Source organism: Periplaneta americana, chromosome 11 (genome assembly GCF_040183065.1).
Source record: "Periplaneta americana isolate PAMFEO1 chromosome 11, P.americana_PAMFEO1_priV1, whole genome shotgun sequence".
NCBI classification, from domain to species: domain Eukaryota; kingdom Metazoa; phylum Arthropoda; class Insecta; order Blattodea; family Blattidae; genus Periplaneta; species Periplaneta americana.
In genome coordinates, this window is record NC_091127.1 from 160151248 (window position 1) to 160170076 (window position 18829).

General features: G+C 34.9%; 1 protein-coding gene across 2 annotated transcripts in view; it reads left to right on the forward strand.

The window, feature by feature from the left end:
• The window catches only part of LOC138709511 (protein obstructor-E-like), a 77020-nt gene that overhangs the window by 28925 nt on the left and 29266 nt on the right, over positions 1–18829 (forward strand). For both annotated transcript variants that reach the window (XM_069840330.1, XM_069840331.1), the window contains exons 2-3: positions 9998–10192; positions 13362–13565. In XM_069840330.1, coding sequence (XP_069696431.1) covers positions 9998–10192; positions 13362–13565 — 399 coding nt within the window. The remainder of the gene's footprint in view (positions 1–9997; positions 10193–13361; positions 13566–18829) is intronic.

Here is an 18829-nt window from a genome sequence, read left to right on the forward strand (position 1 = left end):
AAACTATCTAACATATTACTAGTTTAAATACTGAAGTTAAAATGTAATCAAATCAGTTATTTAAACTGCCAAAGATCTCAGAGAAGCAGCAACGAATGATCCTAAGCTGGCCATAAGAACAGTTCCAATATTTAATAATAATGTCATGAGTAGGACATCGCTATAGTAAATGTAATTCTAAAAATACAGCCAGAAAGTACACAAAATAGGCTTTAAAATGATATATTACGCTCTATAAATGCATTATTTATTCCGTTGGATGAAGCAGATACTTACGGAGCAAATCTTATACCGGCAGTTAATACAATAGGTATCTCTAATTTGTAAAAGTACTTTATATTGTTTACATTGTGCATGTACAGTATGTATGTATGTATGTATGTATGTATGTATGTATGTATGTATGTATGTATGTATGTATGTATGTATGTATGTATGTATGTATGTATGTATTTTAGTACGTTATTTTACGACTCTTTATCAACAGCTTTGGTTATTTAGCGTCTGAATGGGATGAAGGTGACAATGCCGGTGAAATGAGTCCGGAGTCCAACACCGAAAGCTACCCAGTATTTGCTCATATTGGGTTGAGGGAAAACCCCGGAAAAAACCTCAACCAAGTAACTTGCCCCGACCGGGATTCGAACCCGGGCCACTTGGTTTCGCTGCTAGACGTGCTAACCGTTACTCCACAGGCGTGGACTGTATGTATGTATGTATGTATGTATGTATGTATGTATGTATGTATGTATGTATGTATGTATGTATGTATGTATTATGCCATCTTTTATGGATGGAGGGTATGACAAGTCCACTGATATTTAGACCACTAATATTGGATCTATTATACTACATCAGATAGATATTCGACTGGACCAGAAATGGTCAACATATTTGGACTACAGCCGTCTGTAGGGACATGATTATTTTATGTGCCGTAAACCCACGACTCACTGCTATTACCTCAGAAGCCAGAAGGGATTTAGTCCAAAATCTCCATTTTGAGATATGGTGAGAAAAATATTCCAATTTTACGCACAGCTCTATGGCTTACTTACTCAACTATCTATGCCTGAAATTCGGGATTATCAATATTAAAACAACCATAAAATCCTACATATGAGTCAATCATAACCTAAAAATTCACGTTTTGAGCTTACTCCCTTTTGTCTTTTTGACGCAAGAGCTTTACCAATGCTAATAATTTTTATCGCACTTTAAACCTCATCGAGTTCTGCTGGTTTTGAACTCGTGAAACCTGGATCTAATGGCAAACATGTAGGCCTAACCTCTAGAACACCAAAAGCGACTTTGGGAGGATTTTGTTTGTAATAAAAAACGGAGGTAGAACGGTATAAATAGTCTAGTTTGATCTTCAATGGACGGGCAAAAATGTGACCAGAATTGGATAGGTTTGGCCACTGGATGGCGTCCTTTCTCAGTCTTGAACTTGAACCCAGAGATCTCAAAATACATATTTGCCTCTACAACATTGTCAGCATATTTGTATAGTCTTGAAATGAGAGTGATGAAAACAGTTTCGCTCCCGGATGTATGGCTGCAGCCGTGTATTGCACAACTGTTGAACAGGCTGTTCTTCTCCCGGTGGGTCGCGGCATGGCTCGAGGTGATCGAGCGGAAAGTGAAAGGGGTTTGTCCGAATACCGAGAAGCGACGTGCAGAAATGTCAAACGGTAAAAAAACCAATCAAACTCTGAAGTGGATATCAATTGTTCTTCTTGCTCGAAGCTGTTTCTTCGCGAACCAAGGTCAATATGAAGAAAACCAGTCATCTTGCTTTGAAAGTGAAATCACCACATTTCATTGGTTTTTGCCAAACTCCGTCGGTAACATACCACGCTTTGTTGTTGGTACCACAGAAGATGGAAATCGAAGATCACACAATATGAATAAAAAATACTCCACTTTGTATTTTTCTGTTACCAACTATTGCTCCTAGTTTATAGAAATATTATCACGGTATTCTTATTTCGCGAAATTTCTGTTTTACATCGATTTATACAGGGACATCATTTTATTTTTACTTCAATTTTTATTGTACCTGAATTTTTGAATGTACGTCACTCCCACCCCTTCTACTAATGAAGTTTAACTGTCCTCCACAGAGATCCAAGTCAGCATATACAGTTATAGTAGCCTTACGGTCATAATAAACAGTACGTTTAAAAAATATGTTCGCGTTTTCCAGTGACGAAAGAGCTTTCAATATTGAATCATTTTCGTTCAGGTACTGTCGTCCATTTGCCTACGTCGTATCCCGGTTTCCCCCACCAGCTTTTATTCGCCAGCTAGTGGCTGGGCTGTCTTAGTTCTTTTCTCAGAACATTAATTTCTATTAGGAATTGGACGTCTACGTAATATTATACAACTGTTTGAAATAACTCGTTAAGCAATTAACTGTCACGTGATTTCCCCCCTTTCTACGATCCTACGACATAACCAGCTGGACGGACAGTAGATAGCATGTCTGAGTAATTTTATCTTTTCGGATCGGGCAGAAGTGAAAATTGAATTTACAGTACGTAAGGTACTCTTTTATAGAGTAGGTACAGAATTATTTCAATATGAGTTACTAGTACGAAGAACGAAACTGGTAATTGGAATTAGGTACAATAGTCTATAGTGCGATAATATGCACATTAGAACTGAAGCCTGTATCGAAATGAACGGGCATCATTTAAAAAAATGTGTTTAAATATCCATATAATAATTATTTTTCAATTCAACTTCATTCTCTATATTGTATGCTAATGTGCTGTAGACAGTATAATATACACTGCATAATGAATACGTCCACATGGACAGCTCAGTTCGTGAATAAAAACACTCATTGTTAATACTGTACTGTACTTTGATTAAACGAAAACCTAATGAAAATGATCAAACTCAAAAGCGAGATATTTCCTAGTTTACGTAAATGGATGAACTACTTTCCTTCCCTCCTATACCTAGTAAAGTGATTTGTTTGTATATTACGCCAGTATCATCGTACTCCAGTCGTGGAAGGGGGTAGCAAATGCTGTTGATCCAGAGGTATAGGCAAGTTAATATTAAAAATGTTAGTAAAAATAAAATGATGTCCCTGTACATGTATGCAAAAGAACATTTCTATAGATTATATTTCAATTTTTCTAAGAGTAATAGAGTGTTTCATCATATATGCATAGGCCTAAACTAGAAACGTGTCTTGTTTCCTCAAACGAAAATAATTTTATAATGATCAACTGTAAACAACAGACTTTTAAATAGGGAGATGTTTATACTCTAGCGGTCTTACTAATGAACCGTAGGGTATATTATAATTTTTATACGAGAATTATGCAGAGTTGGGACAGAAAATTTTTCTAATAACGAATGTATAAGTACTGTGTAACTACACATGGGAATTGCTTTGCTGTAGTTATATATAGGAAACCGTCTGTTTAAGGGGTTACGTACAGCTTACAGCAATAAAATTTTTGGAAATATTCAACATTTTTTTTCCTCCATTACTGTATCTTGTACAATAATGAAAATTGATATGTGTAAAACAATGTCCTTCTGCTATATGAAAAAAATACCTTTACGATTAAAAAAAATATTTATATTTGTTTTTCAAAGTTCAAAATGCTGACAGTTCACTGTGCAGTGATGAAGCGTTTCCCTCATAACTCATAAATTAGTTAACTTTTTCATGTTCTCTCTCTTTTATTTTATTGCCGAAATTAAAGTTTACAATATCATGCTCTTTCAACTACATTCCTTAATAAATAATATTTTTTTTTATTTTGTGTTAGGAGAAAGTACTGTAATTTGGCCATTTTTAAATGAATTTATTTTTTATCAGACAATCTATCAAAGGTAGAGAAGTGATTTGCATCATATTGTAGATATGACATGCATAAAAACACACAAAATATTTCATCACAGAATGTTTGATAATTTTTTAGTTATGTGAAAAAACGCTTCATCACTGCACAGTGAACTGAATTTTGAAAAAAAAAAGTGTAAATAATTTTTTTAAATCGTAAATATATATTTTTTTCATATAGTAGAAGTACAGTGTTTTACACATACTTATTTTCATTATTGTACAAGATATAGTAACGCAGGAAAAAAATGTTGAATATTCCCAAAATTTTACTGCTTAAGCTGTACCTAACCCCTTAAGCGTTGTGTACAGAAAAAAAAAAATGGCAAAGCTCTGTAACAGCTGTTCGTTTCGATTGTCATTTTATGATCATGGTTGCCTTGTAACCATAGAACAAATCAAAGAGCATAGAATAATTAGAATAATATTGCTGTAGCTGTGCTCTTTGATCAAAATATAGCGTAGTAATCGATCAGCCCAGTTGTAATATCGATACTCAGCGCGGCACACTAGAGCACACTACTGGATGCAGTAAAGATTATCAGTTATTCTATTACGTTTCGTAATAAAATAATGAAGAAACTATGATATAGTTCCATAACAATTGTATTGTTATGTACGATGTATATAGTGATTATTAGTCAAGAATTTACACACGACTTATAAACGAGCTATTCACTGTATAAGTATAAGACAGTTAAACGTCTGTATAAGAGTTTTTATTAACAAGATAATAGTTTCGTAATTTTTTTTACCGATATGTGATTTTGAACAATAGGAATCACAAATGAACGTGCTCATTTAATAAAATTAGGGCTGTGGAATCAGAGAGAAAGAGAAAGTTAGAAGATATAGGTTAAAAATGTTCTCATCATCACCATTATATTTTCAAGAAAGGAGCCTTAAGCTCATTCACAATGAAAATTAAGCATAACGTAAGCGTTAACTTAAAAATGTAAACGTTACGGTAAAATCAAAATCATTTACGATGGGAACATAAACATAACCGCAAAGATACTTGGTAACCATGGAAACATAACAACGACGCCATTTCCTCATATTCTGTCGTAGGCCTATACATCAGCGCTCCACGATTGTGTACTGTTTGCAAATCACGTAAGCATAAGCATGAAAGTTTGCAAACTTTCATGTTAACGTCTTACGGAAATGTTTATGTCAATGCTTATGTGAATCATTGTGAATGATCCCATTTGGTAGCCTGGGCGCAAACTTCTGTATTTATGTTACGGTTATGTTTAATTTTCATTGTGAATGGGCCTTTACTCTCGATCCCCTTCACTCTTGCGAGGAGTGAGCTAACACTACACATTCAGAAGTAGTAAGACACCCTGCTCATGTTGTCAGAATGGCAAGAGGCAACCACTTGGAGACATTACATGGCAAACATAAGCTGTCCCTGACCATGTCAGAGACTGTCGGACAATATCAATATTCAAATTTAAATTAAAAAATCACATTCTAGTTCGTGGAATTGCTTGTTGAACACATGTCAGGTTGCGCAACTTCACCTTAACCCATGACATATAGTAAATATTGTAACTATGCTGTTGTAAAATTGACAATTAATATGTAATGTATTTATTATTATTATTATTATTATTATTATTATTATTATTATTATTATTATTATTATTGTCAGTTATCAATATCATCATTGCTATCTCTGTTTTCTTTCTTTTTTCTTGTATCAGCTCGATGAGAACTCTATGACTCTGTTGACCCTCTATAGGGCTTTAACTTAATTTGTGTCATTTTCATCAGTGTTTGTATTTCTTTTTTGTATTTATATGTGCTATCTGGTAGGATGGAAGAGAAGGCCTTATGGCCTTAATCCTGTCAGATTAAATAAAGAAATAATTATTATTGTTATTATTATTATTATTATTATTATTATTATTATTATTATTATTATTATTATTATTATTATTGTCAGTTATCAATATCATCATTGCTATCTCTGTTTTCTTTCTTTTTTCTTGTATTAGCTCGATGAGAACTCTATGACTCTGTTGACCCTCTATAGGGCTTTAACTTAATTTGTGTCATTTTCATCAGTGTTTGTATTTCTTTTTTGTATTTATATGTGCTATCTGGTAGGATGGAAGAGAAGGCCTTATGGCCTTAATCCTGTCAGATTAAATAAATAAATAATAATTATTATTGTTATTATTATTATTATTATTATTATTGTCAGTTATCAATATCATCATTGCTATCTCTGTTTTCTTTCTTTTTTTCTTGTATTAGCTCGATGAGAACTCTATGACTCTGTTGAACCTCTATAGGGCTTTAACTTAATTTGTATTATTTTCATCAGTGTTTGTATTTCTTTTTTGTATTTATATGTGCTATCTGGTAGGATGGAAGAGAAGGCCTTATGGCCTTAATCCTGTCAGATTAAATAAAGAAATAATTATTATTGTTATTATTATTATTATTATTATTATTATTGTCAGTTATCAATATCATCATTGCTATCTCTGTTTTCTTTCTTTTTTCTTGTATTAGCTCGATGAGAACTCTATGACTCTGTTGACCCTCTATAGGGCTTTAACTTAATTTGTGTCATTTTCATCAGTGTTTGTATTTCTTTTTTGTATTTATATGTGCTATCTGGTAGGATGGAAGAGAAGGCCTTATGGCCTTAATCCTGTCAGATTAAATAAATAAATAATAATTGTTATTATTATTATTATTATTATTATTATTATTATTATTATTATTATTATTATTATTATTATTATAATATTCACTTCACTTCTTTACCGGTGGACTAAACCTGGGTCCTCGAATTTCTATCCAGGCCTACTACTGAGTCACGGTAGAGTGCAGTATTCATTCACGTAACAGTGCAAATAAAGCAAAGACAGTAGAAGAAAGCTAAAGCCTGAGCATTTGGTCCTTATTGACATACGGAAGCACGGATGCAGGAAGCGGGAGCTGTGTTATGTAAGACAGTCAACTGGAAACTTGTCTCTTGTCGAGCCCAAATATTATCAGACACTTTCACTTCCGCTTCAAGACTTCTCTTCACGAATTTGTGTATTTATCATATTGCCGGTCCCTAATTCGAAATTCAGTACGCCACTTCCTCACATTAATGAAAGCCTTAATCTACACCGTGTTTCTCACAGATATGTTCACTATTGCTGCGAAAAAGGCGACTGGTTTACGCACAAGGACTTCCTAAATTATTTTTTCAATCAGGAAATGCTTCAGCAAGACGTTGCCGTCCCTGCAAGGTCCACCCAGACCGACGCTGCTCAGACAACCTCATGATAAATGAGTTCTCAAAAGGGAAGGCACACGATAGAGTGACTGATAAAACCTCCAGTGAAAGACTTTAATAGTGCATAATGCAACGAGCCTATAATGGTAGTAATTAAGACGCGAGTATGTTTACTTATGAAACGAGCGCAAGCGAGTTTCATAATTTTCATACGAGCGTCTTAATTACCATTATAGGCAAGTTTCATACGACTTTTTTATGCTCGACCATATTTCTAATTTGAAATTATTCATAAGTATTCATGTTATGGTTATCTAAGTGAGGAGCGGAACTGATCTTCTAAATCATGAGATGTGCGCAGACGCGGAAGTATTGTTTTTTTTTCCGAGGAACGAATGTCACTGACCTTGATATAATCTAGAGAATAACATGAACATTAATCTTGATATAACCTGGAAATTTATTTAGAATTGAAAAACATGACAAATTGAATTTATTTGAATATTATTTACAATTAACGCTAATTGTTATAGTAACAGAACATAACCTTCTGCGACAGTATTGGATTTCCAGTCTCCGTGACGTTTCGCTAGTTGTCTTTCGATTGCATATCCGAGAATAATCGATACTTGCGGTTTTATAATGCTACAATAGTGATTTCTCATTGGCTGAACAACTGAACTATAATGAATAGGTGTACTTTAATGAGGTGCATTAAAGGGCTGCTACCAGGTGTATAATTACTACATTTCGGCATGGTCGAGCATAAACAAACAAATAAGCAATAGAAAACTACTCAATGTACCATTTAAACAGTATTAATTTCTCATTGTATGAAGTACATGTCTGCTAGTTACTGTCATTATTTACCATGTATCATCATGTATTTGTATTTATTTGCTAATAGTTGTAACATAAAATATATTATAAACAGATAAAACTTTAGCTCACCCTTGAAAGAGTAGAACTCGTGCTCAGGGGCGGATTCCTGAATTGAAATTAAGAAGTATATAATACACTTTGTCTTATGTCTACTACGCAATAAGAATATGTAACTCTAAATTTACAATTTTCATTATTTATAAAATCCATACATAACTTTTTGAATTTAATACTATAAAAACTAATATCGAGATTTCAATACACAAAGCGATTTGACTTGTATTTTTTATGGATTTTGTTCGTATTCAATGTTGCTGAACAATTTTAACCGGAAATGATCAACATGAAATGAGGTGTTCAGTTGCAAAATCAGATACATCGCTAAAACATAATTTTTCAGTATGAAGGAAAAACGTTTGCAACGAACCAAGTATTTGCAACCAATACTATTCTTTCATCATTCATATCCATGTGATGTATCTGGCTTTGGAGCATAACAATGCTATAGCAGTTGTAGAATCATATGAAGATATGAAATATAACTTTAACTCATTTTCGAAAAAAAGTGATGTATCTGATTTTGCAACCACACGCCTCAAATATAATTCTCACTCAAATGATAGTTTTTATTAAAAGATACAAATGATATCAAGGACTAAGAAGTGATACCTCGTACCTGTAAATTGCAGGTGAATAAAAAAATGTTTTAAAATTAATTTATCTCAAAATAGACAAACTTTTTATAGGCCCATATGTTTCTGCTTTGCAAGATCTTCTACTCGAGGACAAAATATTAGTTGTTGTTGTTTAGTCAACTGTCCGAAGACAAGTCTGAACTTCGTAAGTGATACAACAAGGTACCACTTATGAGGAAACTAAGCCAGAAGAGAATGGCGCAGGGTTGCCAAAATATTAATTAACTTTCCAATTTTGTGAAAAAAAAAATAATAATGTAGTCAGTCCACACCTGTGGAGTAACGGTCAGCGCGCCTAGCCGCGAAACCAGGTGGCCCGGGTTCGAATCCCGGTCGGGGCAAGTTACCTGGTTGAGGTTTTTTCCGGGGGTTTCCCTCAACCCAATACGAGCAAATGCTGGGTAACTTTCGGTGCTGGACCCCGGACTCATTTCACCAGCATTATCACCTTAAAATCATTCAGACGCTAAATAACCTGAGATGTTGATACAGCGTCGTAAAATAACCAAATAAAAATGATGTAGTAAACCAAATGACCATTTCTATAGGTACGAAGTATCACTTCTTAGCTATCGATATACTGGAGATCGGTTGTAATTATTTTTCATTTTTAGTCTGTTATATAACGATGCTCTATCAACTACTAGGTTATTTAGTGTAGATGGAATAGGTGATAGCGAGATAATATTTCGCGAGATGAGACCGAGGACTCGTCATAGATTACCTGACATTCGCCTTACAATTGGGAAAATCCTCGGAAGAAACTCATCTAGGTAATCAGCCCAAGGGGATATCGAACCCATGTTCGACTGCGGCTGACGTTAAGCAGGCAAAAACACTACGGCTTGAGCTACTCTTTTAGAGCTTTACATTGATCAGTGAGAGATATATCCAGAAATGGTGCTGCAGATGGAGTCCGCCGTGTTCCAAGAATTTGGCAACGTATTGTTGACTTGGCAGAAGACTATATTTGAAGCTTATGTAATGTCAAAAGTAACTTAAGTAAATTTAGTGTGAAAGAGTAACTATATTGCCATTGCATTTCGAATGTCCTAGTGTGTGTGTGTGTGTGTGTGTGTGTGTGTCTATATATATATATATATATATATATATATATATATATATATATATATTATTTCAGCTCTTCTCATTACCATTCAGCTTATTTGCTACAAAAACAACAATTTAATTGCATAACCAGAAAGGCAGGCATGTGGGCATGAACTGCCTTAACCATTTCGAACTTCTAAACGTAGTCGTGCATACATATGTTTGCTGATGTATCTGTATACTTTTCAGGTGGAGCCTTCACGTGCCCTGGGAAGTACGGCCAATACCCAGATCCCAAACAGTGTGATAAGTTCTACGAATGCGATGAAGGGGTCCCCAGGGAAAAACTGTGTCCTGACGGACTCATGTTCGATCCTGAGAACAGGAAGACCAACAAATGTGACCAACCTTTCAACGTGGACTGCGGCGACAGGATAGAACTACGTAAGTTACAATCCGATAAGTTACAAAGTTTCAAAGTAGCTATATTTATTGATAGGTTTCGTCTTTAACTTATCTAATTCAATGAGCGGATTGTCCACCCCTGATATACTAACGTTATGTTATCGCGTCGTCTAAAACTTATCTTTTCCTCTTCCATTGGTGGATAAAAGAGGTACTTTCAGAACACTGGCCTAGGAGAGGAAATACCGTCATTACGGAAGGTGTGAACAATCTTCTTATTGAATTGGGCTATAAAATGTATTTAGGGACTTAAGTAAAGGGAAATGTACAAAATAAATTCGTGGAATCGATTATATTTTGATGAGAGTTTTTCATTTTGTGTTAATGAAATTTTCGAAATTCTGGCTTTCGTATAAATGAAATTATTTTACATTTCGTCTTGTGAAGACATGGACGGGATTACGAATTTTTTCGCTGTATTGAAAAATTAATTTAGAATGTGTTCGTTACATGGACGGTTGATACTTGTACAGTATACCAAGTTATAGCATACAGAATACACCTATGTTAGAATTATTATAAAAAATTCAATTTTAAGCTAGTAGGACAAATATTTTATAATGGCTTCATATTTGACCACTTACTTAAGCTGACAATAGATTGAAAGCTAGATTGTTTGAGAGCTTCTCATGAGTTATTCTATATAAAGTATTTTCTAATTGAAACCAATTTAAAATAACACCAATACAATGGGAAAAATATGGGCATGAATATACTGTAATATATAAATATGGGTTCAAATTAAGTGAGCATTATTTTGTGAATGAATATTTATATGCAGAAATGAATAAGAAAAAAAAAATATATAGAGGGCATAAACCATATAAACTGCAAAAAAAAAAAAAATAATACTAGTGGTAGACAATTATATCTTTGTCCCCTTTCCTGTGGAGACCTTCGATCTTTGGAGTCATGACGCTGAAGTTTTGGTATCTCAAATCGGCCAAATTTTGATCTCCATTACTGGTGATCGTCGTTGCACTACTTATTTGCGTCACCGTTTAAGTATTGCAATTCAACGTGGAAATGCAATGAGCGTTTTGGGTACTCTTCCCGAGTCCAGCCCTTTCGATGAACTTTTTCTCTTGTGAAATTTATTTAGTATTCCGTATGTAAATATTTACATTTAGTTTTATATACTGTATGAAATTATTTAAATAATTTTTCTGTTTAATTTTATAAACAATATAATTTTTTATTTGTCCTATATAAAAAGTTACAAAACTGAACGAAAGTGAATATTAAAATTACCAGTTCCTAAAGTGGTAGAGCATAAATAATTGAAGAAAAAAGTCAAATGTTGTTTTTCTGTAACCGTCATTGTTTTCCCAGGAAAAATATGTTTTGTGAGTCTAACGGTTTTGGAAAAGAGAATAAACTGTCATTATTTAGGCTACTTTGCCCGGTATGTACGTTACGCTGAAGCAGTCGTTTGTTACTCTGTTGGTTGTGTATTGGTTTGTGTTGGCTGTAACGTCATTGTCAATAACATTTCACGTTTAGTCGAAATGTAAACAAATAATTAAACTACTATCAATCCTAAAAACATGGTATTTTAAAAATTAAAAACAAAATAAAGATATGATTAAATTTTACTGGATATTTTGTTCAGTAGACCGATAGGCACTACCTATATAATTCGGCAGTTTATATTGTTTACACCCTGTATATATATCCGCCGCAGTAATGGCTTTCAAGAGGAAACTGGAGACTTAGGAATTAAATATTTGTTCCCCGTCTGATGTTTGCAGCTGGTATCTCAACTAAGTGTTCTTGTACCAAGCTAATTGCACTAAAGCATAATGTAAGGTAACCGGGGGTAATAACGCCCACCTAAGGAATAAAACGTCCTTTCTTTGAAATTGAGACCTTTAGGAATTTTTAAATAATGGAATAGCATACTTTTATAATTATCCTGTAATATTTTACTTCAAATAAGTATTCAAACAGACATATAAATGCTGTGAGCAATGAAAATTAACATCATGTCACTGGGCCTTATATCCTGCTGTGACAAATAATAAGGCCCACAATAAAGAATACAAGTATTGAACATAATTTGGGCATACAAAGTCTTCAGTTTTTTTCCTCAGTCAGACCTACATATTCATCGTGCACCCAACATTCACAAGAGACACACACATGTATATCCACAACAATTCTCTTCGCAGACAGAACATCCGCGTCCCCTGGATGTTTACAAATCCTGAAGTTGATGGTTCATTCAATGCTCTTTCTGCATTAGGAATTGTCAATCTTTCGTTTGTTTCATTTCTTGCAAAAAATATTGTGCTTCAGAGTTTGAACTTTATAGTTCAGGGACTTCTATGAACTTGTGGGCGTTTCCACGTATTTATTTCATGGGCCTTATTTCCTGCTCTGTTACTTCGCGCCAATTTTAATTTATGGAGTGCTCATATGCTCATTAGCGAAAGTTTCACGGTAGCCCCAAACTTCTTAATGTTTACACAATAACATGCATTTAATATTATATTAATAACACACAGTAACACGATTAAATATCAACTTATATATTGCAAAATTTTTATAATGAAAGCAGAAATAATCACACATAACTTGGTGCCATCAGTCAGCTACAAACAAGAACGAGAATCTAATTTCTTTACACCTCACTCGAATGCAGGAAGAAATAGGTCTTAAGAGCTGTTGCTCTCTTTTGCAAAAGTGTATAGCTAATGACAAAACTAGGTAGTGGGCCTTATAATATGCTGGGCCTTAATACCCTCAGGTAGCTAAGTAGACAACATAAATTATCTGATATTATTAAATAGAAAAATACTCGAAATAAAATAAAATAATGATGATGATAATAATAATAATAATAATAATAATAATAATAATAATAATAATAATAATAATAATAATAATAATGAGTAAGAGGATGATAAATGCGATTTTTCAATAAATCATTTACGATATTTATGGCATTTTCGATTTAATACGGAGTGAAGATTTATTTCCTTTCATAGGTGACAGTGTTATGTTCCTTCACTTGTCATTATTTTAAATCGTCTGGAGAAGTTATCGACACCCAACTTACTTAGCGCCTTTTTCTCAAATATCATTGGTGACAAAACCCTGATGAAATTTCGAGTATCTTTTCCACATGCACTGGTTTACGTTTCAGAGCCGCCGAAGCCCAACCAGCACTGTCCGCGCAAGAACGGCTACTTCGCGCACCCGGACCCGGCCGTGTGCCACCTGTTCTACAACTGCATCGACGGGGAGCATACAGAGGTGCCGTGCACGCCGGGGCTGCACTTCGACGAGTACCAGGGCACGTGCGTGTGGCCAGAGTCGTCGGGGCGCACCGGCTGCAGCAAGGCCGAGAGTGAGTGCGATCATCAATAAAACATATTATTTGCATTAGCAACAGCTTCCGTAATCACTAGGGACCGGATTTTTATGTAATTACTAGACTTCGTTGAATTGCCACACGCAGCATGCAATCTGGTTGCCGATGTACGGTAGTATAGAGGAGGCGAGAGACCGCCCGGTCTCGTAGTATAAGCAGTTCATGTTATGAGTTGTGACCGGTCCAAATAGATAGAGCAGCTACAGCTAATGTATACCTATGTAAGCACTTGTTTTTGCATTACTGTGGTTGGAATAGTCAAAGCTTAACATTTGTTCAGTGCAGACAAGAATTCAATCAAACATACTACAATGAGAGTGTTGCTGTTCCAAACAATTGCCCCTGGAATACCCTTACCCCCACAGCCAGTCTTGACCCGTTGGGGAACGTGGTTGGATGCTGTTAATTATTATGCAGAATATTACGGCAAAATAATGGAGGTAATTGATGCATTGGATAGCACAGACAGTTCCGCTGTTGCAGCTGTAAAGTCGTTGCTTTCTGAACAGCTATTGAAAGATATTCTGTCATTGATTCTAATTTTAAAATCGTGTCCAAAAGCATCATTCTGTTAGAATCGTCTAAACTACAACTCTCAGAAGCCCTTAATATAGTGGATAAGGTATCACAAATCGTTGTCCAAAATAACAATTCACTAATTTAAAAAAAAGTGAAATGTAAGTTGAGAAACATTATTGCTAAAAGTTCTGCCTATTCACAACTTCGTATTATAAATTATGTACTATCAGATCACGACAAGACGTCTGAAGTTGGTGTACTAAAAAGTAGTGACTTCCCGTTCTTAAGAAATGCACGTATTACATCGTGTGAGGTTGAACTACAAATTCCCAATATACAAACTGTTTAAGTGACCATCGGAGGAGGTTACTTTGCAGTCGGTCAAAATGTACGTAACTCTTCACTGCAATGCACATATTCAAGGATGATGTATCTTAAATTAAATTTTAAGAGTTAATATATCTCACTATGAAATAATTGTATATTTACATGTTTAGATATTTCCTACTTCAATGATCATTCATTATATTTCTTGAATGCAGAATACAGGTTTTATTGTAACCGCAGTATACTGCTCAGTATATACATCAGAGACACGCCCCTTCTCATAAGTCTATACTGCGTGCACAGTAAACCTTGCGAATCTCGTGGCAATTCCACGAAGTCTAGTAATTACATATTATATTCCCTTCAATCTAACCGTATATAAATAACAAATCTTTGCGAATCTTGTAATATATTAAAATTTGATACTACATATTTTTACACATTTACCCCACATTACATATTATGGCTTGGTATTACATAAATATACATATTTAGATATTTTATTCATTTTTAATTTTCTAAAAGGGAAAAAAGAACTTCTGCTGAGGAAGTTTACAATTTGAAATACGCAGATTTAAAAAACCTTTTTACCTACCCAAGAAAAGATACATTTCGGGACGAAACATAAACGTCCTTAGTTCCAGAAAGTAATAGAGGCACTCACCCCATACCGTCCACTGTAAATATGAGTGAACAAAAGGCAACCTTTCTCATACAACTGCATGTATTGTAAAAATAAATCAGAAAGTAGCGTTGACTTCATGCAGTGGAATGGGACGAGGACGACATGATTTGTCTCGAACTATAATTGTTCTGCACACTCTTAACAAGTTGTTCCCATGCAATTTGTAACCTTACCCATCCTCTTCCTAATCCTTCCAGGGAAAACCCGTGTCAAGTCTGGCATGAGCCGCAATAAAGTAGCCTACTTTTGAAAAGAAGCTGTAAAGGAACAAACTGGAAAGATATTGAAAGATTAAAATAAATAGCTTTTCAGGTTATTGCTTGACCTCTTTACTTTAAATTTAGTAGACCTATACGGAAATGGGATTTTCCGAACAATTAGAAAGTATGGTTTTCTTCTGGAATAATCCTACTCTTCTGAATGAGACAGGAATGTCACTTTTCAAACAACAGTTTGTAAATGCCTATAATTTGAGGTTTCAGTAGGTACTTTGTTCCTTACAGGGAGCAGTTAAAATGCATGTGCCCCACATCTCCTCTTATTTTCTCCTAATCCAGTAAAGCGAAACAGTGCTTGCAGTACTGTTGTGTCATTCATTTCACTCAGTTCTCTAGTTTTAGTACCTACAGCATAAAGTGCAAGTGAGTTTATCTACTGCTTTTAACTAACTAAAATAACCCCTGCATCTTCAACCCTAACGACAAAAATAAAATCGTGGATTGCGATGGACGAAGCTTTCACTACAGATGGAAAAATAGTAATGTGTCAAGTGTGCGGTAAAAAAGTCGGGTGCTCTATGAAATCACAAATGGACAGTCTTACTTATCCTATACCTGCCAGATATTGATAAATATTTTAATGATTTTACATATTTTGGTACATATTCAGCTTATTTTTCTTACATAAATATGTACATATTTCACGCCTTGATATTACATAAAAATCCGGTCCCTAGTAATCACGTCTCGGTAAATTTACTGTCTTTCAAGTCCATAAAATATTTCAGTGTGTAAAGAGATAGAAATTTGCTTGCAAATACGACTTTCTAACGGTTCATCACTGTCTCCATACTCAATAGTTTTCTGTTTTCTGTTTCGTCCAATTAAATGTCCCGAGTAGTCATGCCTTCACCCATGCCTTCATTCCTAGACTTTGAGAGTCTGCCTTGCTCCTCATCTCAACACATAAATTAGTTTCGGTCACTTACCATCCTCACAATATACTCAACGCGGCCTGTTTATTTTTACGAGGACATTGAATCAAAGTGAAATTTTAATGGCAGGCAGAGTAATTATCACTAGTAGAGGGGGTGGGAGTGAAGTACATTCCAAAACTCAGGTACAATAAAAATTGAAGCAAAAATAAAACGATGTCCCTGTATTAGGAGAAGAAATGTCTGAAGGAAGTGAAATAGGGAGAGGAGTACGACAAGAATGCCCTTTATCACCGACCCTGTTCAACATCTACTTGGAGGATTTAATGAAGAACTGTTTTCAGAACATGGGAGGGGTGATAGTAAGAGGAAGAAGAATAAAGATTTGCTGATGATATGGCTTTGTTAGCAGAAGAGGAGATGATACTAAGGGATATGCTAATGGAGCTAAATGACAGCTGTGAGCAGTATGGAATGAAGATAAATGCCAACAAGACGAAGACCATGGTCATAGGAAGAAAAGTAAAGAAGGTAAACTTGCGAATACTAAATGAGGCAGTAGAGCAAGTGGACAGCTTCAAATACTTGGGCTGTACTATAAGCAGTAACATGAGCTGCTGCCAGGAAGTCAAAAGGAGGATAGAAATGGCAAAGAAAGCTTTTAATAGAAAAAGGAGCATCTTCTGCGGACCTATGGAGAAAGAACTAAGGAAGAGACTAGTGAAGTGAATTGTGTGGAGTGTACCATTGTATGGGGCAGAAACACGGACATTACGACGAAGTGAAGAGAAGCGACTAGAAGCATTCGAAATGTGAATATGGAGAAGAATGGAGCTTGTGAAATGGACAGACAGGATAAGAAACGAAGCTGTGTTGGAAAGAGTGGGTGAAGAAAGAATGATGCTGAAACTGATCAGAAAGAGAAAAAGAAATTGGTTGGTTCACTGGCTGAGAAAAAAACTGTCTACTGAAGGATGCACTGGAAAGGATGCTGAACGGGAGAAGAGTTCGAGGCAGAAGAAGATATCAGATGATAGATGATATTAAGATATATGGATCATATGAGGAAACAAAGAGGAAGACAGAAAATAGGAGAGATTGGAGAATGCTGGGTTTGGAGTGAAAGACCTGCCCTTGTGCAGAACACTTATGTACGTATGTAATAACCTCCTCATATTATATGTATGTGTTTGTGTGTATGTATTTAAGGACGCTCGCAACTGCAGAGATTATATCAGCGTCGCCGGTGAGCCGGAATTTCGTCCTGCAGAAGTTCTTTTACATGCCAGTGAATCTACTGACATAAGCCTGTCGCATTTAATCCTTAGAATAGTAAGGGACGAACGGCCAACAGGATAATAGTTAGATGTAAATTATGATAGCGACAAATGAAATTAAAGAAGGTTAAATGGTTATTTTTTCTTCTTCTCTCTCTTCACTTCAAGGATTAGCAATATGCTTCTTCACATTTTACTTCAGCTCCATCTTTTGTATTCGGCGTCTTTTCGTTCTTGAGACCTACATTTGGCTATCATTGCAAGTAGTCTTTCAGAATTATGCTTCCTCTACATTTTAATTTCTGGAGAGAACAATCATTTTAAAATAAAATTAAAAAACTTTGTGAAAGCTGATCAGACCAGAAGATGTAATCCATACAGTTCATAATGATGACATATTCATTTTTAATATGTCAGCTTTTAATTCTTGTCGCAAATTTAATTTCCGCAGTTTGTATAGTTTTCTTGCTTGTCATCTATTCACTTCTACAGGGACATCATTTTATTTTTATTAACATTTTTAATATTAACCTGGCTATACCGGAAACACCGTTTGCTACCGCCTTCCACGATTGGAGTTCGATGATACTGGCGTAAAATACAAACAAATCACTTTACTAAGTATGGGAGGGAAGAAAAAGAGTTCATCCATTACGTAAACTAGGAAATATCGCGATTTTGAGTTTGATAATTTTCATTAGTTTTTTCTTTAATAAAAATATAGTACAGTATTAACAATGATTGTTTTTACTCACAAACCGAGTTATCCATGCGAACGTATTCATTATGCAGTGTATATTATACTGTCTACAACACATTAGCGTACAATATAGAGAATGAAGTTAAATTGAAAATAACCATAATATGGATATTTAAACACATTTTTGGAAATGGTGGCCGTTCATTTCGATACAGGTTTCAGTTCTTTTGTGCATATTATCGCACTATAGACTATTGCATCTAATTCCAGTTACCAATTTCGTCCTTCGTACTAGTAAGTCATGTTGAAATATTTCTGTACCTACTCTATAAAAGAATACCTTACGTACTGTAAATTCAATCTTCACTTCTGCCCGATCCGAAAAAGATAAAATTACTCAGACATGCTATCTACTGTCCGTCCAAGTGGTTATGTCGTAGAATCGTAGAAAGGGGCGAAATCAGGTGACAATTACTTTACGAGGCCCTTTAATTTAAGTTATTTTAAACAGTTGTATTATATTACGCAGACGTCCAATTCCTAACAGAAAAGAGCTAAGACAGCCCAGCCACTAGTCTT